At 36.1% G+C, this 7,801-nt stretch overlaps 1 protein-coding gene across 1 annotated transcript; it reads left to right on the forward strand.

Moving 5' to 3' along the window:
* Positions 1-2,740: 2,740 nt before the first annotated feature.
* Positions 2,741-7,309, forward strand: vip (vasoactive intestinal peptide). The gene is made up of 6 exons (XM_026939464.3): positions 2,741-2,899; positions 3,380-3,484; positions 4,201-4,305; positions 5,815-5,946; positions 6,119-6,227; positions 6,771-7,309. Coding segments are annotated over exons 1-6 (462 nt in total). The 5' UTR covers positions 2,741-2,897; the 3' UTR covers positions 6,780-7,309.
* Positions 7,310-7,801: the final 492 nt, after the last annotated feature.

Consider the following 7,801-nt stretch of genomic DNA (forward strand, 5'->3'; position numbering starts at 1 on the left):
GTATAGTTTAATTTAGCAGCATTTATTTTCTGGCCTGATAAGTGAATGACAAAACTTTTGTTACTAATCCCTTGGAGTGGAGGTTCTTGATAGAAATAATATGATTAATTCATATAGCATCATATAAGGGGGTGTGGTCAGCATCAAAAAGGAAGCAGACCCCAAAAATCTTGAGGTAGGGACCCTGAAATCTGTTTTGGCTAGTTTCTTTCCTAAGTTTACTAAAATTGTAATGACCAATGATTCCACATATTTATGATTAATGTACACCTAAGATGTACTACAGTACTAGAAGAAAATAAACACAATGATATGATTTTTTTTGTAATTTAATCATTTTCACCATGTCCCAAATGAACAATCATGGTTTGTTCATTTCTCCCCGGTTTGGTCACCATCACCAGCCAGCTCTCCCCTATCATACAACAGATAACAACCAGGGAGAGTGAAGGCTAACATGTAATGCCAGCCAACCACATTTACTATTGCTAACTATTGCTCATGCTGCATCACAAGGCAGTGTAACACGCTTGGAGGAAAGCGCTATCCGCCCTCTTCCACATACATGAGCACACAGATGTCCATGATTGGTTAGTTGTGCAGTGAGTGACAGGGAGAGAGCGTAATTCCATCCCTCCTACATAGAAAGCATGGCTTTTGCACCCTTGTCTCCTGACCATGGATGGCAGTAGCATCATTGGGATTCAACCTTGCAATCTTAAGACAATAGGGTGAACACTTTATTGTTACACCACTTGGGCATCTATTATTCTTTTTTTTTTAAGGGGAAGTAAAAGTAGAACATTAGAACAAAATGTAGGAAATATTAAAAATGCATAATAATTATTGGCCACTGCAGGAATAGAATAGATTACATAAAATACAGTATAGTGAATGTTCACAGAATGTTTTCATGAACATACATTTTATTTGTAATATGTATGACATTTAACACCAGAACTCCTCTTCATGGCATCCAGATTAAATTTATAAATGACAAAACTGAACTAGATGCAAACTTCATTCAATACTTTTTTTCTCCTCCTTTTCTGGGAATAAGCAATAGCAATACATGTGTAGTTAAGTTTATTTATTTCTGAACTGTTGGGTGTAAGGTTCCCAATATGTCCAACTCTGTTGTTATTATGTTATGAATCTACTTACCACATGGTAGGAGGAAAAGGATTGTAATGGTTGGTAGTGTCTATAAACCCAATTCTAAACTAAAGCTACAATTCATGTATATAGTAAGAGAAAATATGGTTACAATACTTTTTTAGACAGTCTCATTCTTGAAAGTTCCACAGATCAATGTACAATGTAACCCCTACTATTCTGAACAATTTTTTAAAGGCTATTTAGCTTGTAAAAGGTCATATTTGACCCAGACTCCCTTGATATCTGCAATATCTGTCTTCATATTTTTGAAACCCAATAAAAATATTGTTCACAACAAAATAAGCTGTTCTAGAAAAAACAGTGGATGGCTGTGTAGACCATATGTTCACATATGAAGTCTCTGGAGATGACCACAGCAATGAAACATAATAAAAGAAATGAAATGTACAGTATTTGACCAAAGATCTCCAAACAGATACCCACTGAAGAATATCTCTAATATTCTCTAATTGGCCCAATAGACACCTCTCCAAAAATATTTGTTTCTTAACACATAGTCTGAGCATATGCAAGCCTGTACCTTCTAAGAGAGAAAATGTTCTGTTTTTTACTTCTGATTATTTCATAAATCACCAACATAATCTTATACAGACATACTTTTTGTATGAAAGCATTGAAAGTGCATAGAATATACATGAAATTTAAATCTAAGGTGATCAAGTGTAGTAAGAAATCATTTATTTTTTAGTAAAAGACTGAAAGATAGTTATGCATGTATTACATATATTTATAGTATCAGTTTGTCTGAATGTGAAATAGCTCATTAATATACAAACGTGAGAGGTCTGATATGCTAGACAATTCTGCATATTGTGAAAAAAATCATACGTGGTGTGTATTTACTTACAGCATGTATGAGCTCAAAAGCTCAAACAAGGTTGCCATGGCAACTTGACATAAATTATGTTCCATCCAATATACATCTATGTTCAGAGCCAATTCTGTCACAAAATTATTTCAGTTAAGTATTTTAGATACCTATTTTAGTATATAGTTATTATAGTAAACAACATATCCAAAGACCATCTGTAGCAATGAATCATGATTAAAAAGACAAAATTACAGGTAATTAGACTCAATCTATCCATTAAGTCAGGCACTAGAGAACCCTTTTGTTATACCACATACCAAGAAATAATCATTTGGAGTTTGTCCAAAACGCTTAACCAGTTAATACATACAATCTTTAGGAAAAGGGTTTCTTGGGTTCTTTAAGGGTTCATTGGACAATTAAAGGTTCTTAGTTTCCAAAAATGATTCTTCTTGGACGATAGGGACACGCTCTGTTGTAGGGTTCTACCTACAGTATAACCTTTCTGGGTTTGTGTAGTCCTTCATTCTTAGTAAGCCAATATTTCAGGTGCGCACATCACATTATAATGAATCATACTAATCATGGCATAAAAAACGTCATTCTGTGCAAAGCAAAGCCTTAATCTCAGCGCCGAACCAGTGACCAGCACATCAGTCTGGTGGGACTTCTCTGATGACGTAGAAGCCCAGATCTGATTTGATTGTGTTTCTCATCTCATGAAAAACAGTTCAGGGATATAAAACGAGGCGAGGTGGGTGAGGCCATTCAAAGAGGCACCAGACGCAGAGGAAAGACGCCAGGAGTCTTTTACAGCGAACTTCTTTGAGATTAGAAATCACCTGTTTCAGCACCACGGTCAGCGCTCCAAGAGGGGCCACACGCTCATCTCCAACAACCTGAGCACATGTAAGGACTTCCTTTCCTATTCTTACTCACATACCCTCTCAATATCCTAGTTATTGTCAGCTATTACTTACTAATACTTATTTCAATATTTGCTTTACATTACTTTCCACTGATTAGTTGCCATGTAGAATACTTTGTGCGTTTTTTTTTTTTTACAACCTTGATTATTTTAAATTTATTTCAAATGCACATCCCCTGTATTTTTACTAGTACTATAGGTTGCTTCTATCAAAATGCATTTTTTTAAAATCTTACAGCAACCTGTAACAAGTATATATACTTTGTTTTTCAGTAATATATGTGAGGCTTTAGTAACTTTTTCATCCTCACCTTTACTTAGGGATTCCATGCCTAGATAATGTCGCTTAACATTTGATTTTGTTGCTATATATCCTGCATTTTACGCATGCAGGATCTGACAGACTCAGGGATTATGCAAGTGCTGGAGGGAAAGAATAAATATGTGCCGCTTCTGTGCAGGTTTAAGGCGATGTTACATAGGAGCGCCTCTCAGCTGCTGTTCCTCGTAGCCATCTGCGGCGTCTTTTACACGCGGACTCTCAGTTTGCCGCTCGCCACTACACGGTAAGACAAAAAAAAAGGGGGGTCTTAGTCTCCTTTTATAGAACTTTTGGTATTTCTTTCTTAAACTTTCTGTTTTAGCAGCATGGGAGTCTGTGCATGCGGTCCTTCATGGCACAGTCTAGTGATGCGTAATGCGTAATGCGCAATGCGTAATTAGTAACCAATAACTAATAATTAGGAGCTTGGGTAAATTTTGTACTAAAAAGATGATGCTGTTAGAATGATGGTAAAGTTGACTGTCTAAATGTACGGTTTGGGAAAAAAAAAGCACGTTGTAATTTCGTGTCCAGAGTCTCTTTCTTATGCATAACCTCCTGTATCCTATATATATATATATATATATTATATATATATACTCTCCAAACAATATCAGTGGATTAGGATGCGATTTTGATGTGATGTTTTATCTGTCGATTTGATCTGTCTTTTTTTTTTTTTTTTTTTTTTTGGAAAGTGGCATTTTGTTGGATTAATGTAAACGAGAATTTTGCTTATGTTCTTTGCAACTCTACTCATCTCGCTTTAAAAAAAAAACATTTCTACACAGGTACAAAAGGATGAACTAGTGTTGATGTATATTCCCATAACGCATAGCCTATAATAATAATAATAATAATAATAAAAAAATCTGACATCTCAACACTGTGGAGATTCTTCTGGGAACTGAATAAACTCTGAAAATAGATTTTGTTAACAAGTTTCCCTCTTATGTGCAGAGCTACTCGACACGCAGACGGTCTGTTTACCAGCGGCTACAGCAAACTGCTGGGCCAACTGTCAGCCAGACGCTACCTGGAGTCTCTGATTGGGAAACGTGTCAGGTATACACACTAAGACCAACTTCCAAATCCTCTTCCCTATGTCAGAATAGTAGAGTGCTTAACCATAGGCGTAGGGGTCCAGTCCTGTGGACCACTATTTAGTATGTGGTTTGGGTCTCAGGCTTCTCCTGTCAGGTCCAAGTACACAAACTGTAAATCGCAATATAGTGTCTTGTTTTAGTCGTCCCTTTCTTCTTCTTCTTCTTCTTCGATGTAGGTTTAAGCTACTGCCCAATAGTGCAGTCAATAATGCTTACAATGTATACCATTGTAAGGACACTTTAAGAAATTGTTGACCTGAAGGTGTGTGTGTGTGTGTGTGTGTATGTAGTGAGTTTTGGCCCAGAAACAGACACATTCCTTCTATGTTCTCTGTAAGTAGTAAATTAATTACTAAATGCATTGAAAGAAGTCATGGACTGGCATAATACAAGACCATCAACTAGATCCCAGCGGTATTGTATTAGATTGGAGCAATGAGCGATTATATAATATGGTCTGATCTCAATGAATTTTGTAAATCAGAATAATTTTGTAAGAATCTATTGCTGTTGCTTCTCTGTTGATTCTCAAGAAAAGAGAATTTAAGGGGCTGGGTGGGATTGGGGTATTGGAGAATCTTTATTTTTGCCATTTAGTAATGATAAAACTTTAAAGAGTCAGTATTTGATGAGGAAAATGAGCTACATCATTCTACTGGGTAACAGACATATAATCCAATTCAGTGATTCTCAAAGGTATCAGGGAAATTTCGTTACACGCATCACAACCTACCATTATCAAAGTTTATTATATTATATTTATTATTGAGTTCTTATAGTTATACAGTCATTTGAATTGAATAGGATGGGTTTAATCCAAACCTCAATGGCTCAAAACAAGCAAATGCCAAACTAAGCCTAATGTATTCTGTCAGTGGAAAGTTCCAGAACAAAAAAAGCTCTTTTGCACCAATAAATAGCTGAAATATTTATTGTACTTATTTTAATAGTGACCCTAATTGTTTAATAGTTGGATTACGTTCCCTGGGGGGGGATATTCCAGGATGGAAAAAAAGTTTGAGAACTTCTGATCTAGTTAATAGGAGTAGAAAAGTGATAGAAACCAATATTTCAACTATTGGCAGTTCAAAAGAGGAAAAGCTCGTTTAAAAGAGAGACAGAGAGAGAGAGAGAGAGAGAGAGAGAGAGGTCTTATTTGCCACCAGAAATATTCAAATGGAACATGTCTTATTTAACATGATGGAAAAATTCTGATAGAACAGACTCCATTACACATTCACAGCCATCATTTTAACATTGTGGACATTGTGTATTTGACCATAAAGGAAGCCTGAGCACGTTTAGGATAACTTCAGAGAAAACTGCTCATTGTAACCTGTGCAGCAAAATAACCAGTTCTTTTTTAAGTCTTATTTTAATAAACAAAGCAAATCTTCTACTCTCTATAGCATTTAACTCAATGGAGTTTGTTCAGTTTACTGCAACCCAGTGTCTCACTGCATTTCAGTGATGAACTGGTGGAAGGACAGATGCCAGTGAAGCGTCACTCCGACGCGATTTTCACAGATAACTACAGTCGCTTCCGCAAGCAAATGGCCGTGAAAAAGTACCTGAACTCTGTCTTAACAGGAAAGCGGAGGTAGGTTTCCTACCTAATCTATGTTCAAGCTCTTGGGACTACATAAAATGGTATAATCTATATGACTAAATCATTATTGCTGAGTGGGATGCTTTCACATATTGTGCCTTCATCATATTATATGATTATGTTATGCCGGATGACTTCACTTACATGTTATATATGTCTTTAGCCTAGAAGATCCTGCCAGTGAGCAGGATGATTCCACTGGCGGAGAAACCTCCTACCGGGAGAGATATGATGATATAAGTGTAGATGAGCTTCTAAATCATATACCAATGGTAAGTCACTGACAGATAAAGAATGCTAATTTATAGCATATCATTTACAATAAAATACAGTAACATTTAGTGTGTTCAGTTTCAGATTTTTTTTCTGGCCAGTACAGAAGGGTTAAATTGGGAAGGATAAAGGTTTCCATGAATTTATGGTAGCTCAGCTTCCTTGCTTCCTTTCCTCTAATTTAACCCTTGTTCGTACTTGTATTTTTTTCTATACAATATTCAATGCCACAATCATCCTTTTCCTTTTTTTGCTTTTTTTTTTTTAAGTAAGCATGACTGTGCCTCTGGTAAATAAGAACGCCAAAGCTTTCAGATAATCTCTGAAGAATCGTGTGTTTGTGTGTTTGTGTGTGCGTGTGTCAGTCATCAGTTATGCTCCAATTCTTTCCGTCTCTCTGTCTTTATCACTGTCCATTTCCTTGCTGTTGTTTTTCATTCTATTAGGGGATTTGTGTAATCATCATGTACATTCAATTATGAATGCTTGATTCTTTCTCACTTTTCTCTTCCCTTTCTCTGTTTTTTTTCCCTCTCATTTAGCCACTCTGAAGACCACATGATTATCAGTGACTGTAATAGACATTCCATATACAGAGTATAGTAAAGGATAGCAGCATTTAATTTTGAAACAATGTTTCTCAACATAAAAAATACATAAAATGTGGTTAGCTATAAAGTAAACGTTTACACTGTATATAATAAGTACACTTTAAAAGATGTTGACCTGAAGGTGTGTGTGTGTGTGTGTGTATGTAGTGAGTTTTGGCCCAGAAACAGACACATTCCTTCTATGTTCTCTGTAAGTAGTAGATTAATTAAAAAATGCATTGAAATAAGTTCATAGACTGGCATAGTACAATCAGAGAACAAGAATTTGGACCCGAAGACCACAAGCAGAGCATCAACTAGATCCCAGCGGTATTGTATTAGATTGGAGCAATGAGCGATTATGTAATATGGACTGATCTCAATGAATTTTGTAAATCAGAATAATTTTATAAGAATCTATTGCTGTTGCTTCTCTGTTGGTTCTCAAGAAAAGGGAATTTAAGGGGCTGGGAGGGATTGGGGTATTGGAGAATCTTTATTTTTGCCATTCAATGATAATAAAACTTTGAAGAGCCATTCAAACATCGGCTGTGTGTATTTTCAGTCAATTTGGTTATGATCCGCTAGCTTTTAGTACATTATTTTGGCTGCAAAGTAATGCAATTACCTTGTGAGTTGACAAATGCCTACAGCGTCGCTCATAATCCACGTCAGTGAATCACATTGATCATCAACCAACTTTGAGACTGGCTAAGTGTAATGGATAAATTCATATTTTTGCCACTTGAGATGAATAGAAAAGGTCTAGTAGAAAACACGCACACACAATATACACACAGGTGATGAGTTAAAGGGGAAAAAAACAGTGCTCTGTTATGCTGTGCATAATTCCAGCCTTTTGCTGGCATTGTTTTGGGTTCACTTGTCTCCTTGGAGGGAAGAGCAACTGCAAATCAATACAAAGTTATTCAGACTGATCAGCTTTATCCTATGATGAAACATTTCTATCCTGATGGGAGTGG

The sequence above is a fragment of the Pangasianodon hypophthalmus genome, chromosome 3, assembly GCF_027358585.1.
Source record: "Pangasianodon hypophthalmus isolate fPanHyp1 chromosome 3, fPanHyp1.pri, whole genome shotgun sequence".
NCBI lineage: Eukaryota > Metazoa > Chordata > Actinopteri > Siluriformes > Pangasiidae > Pangasianodon > Pangasianodon hypophthalmus.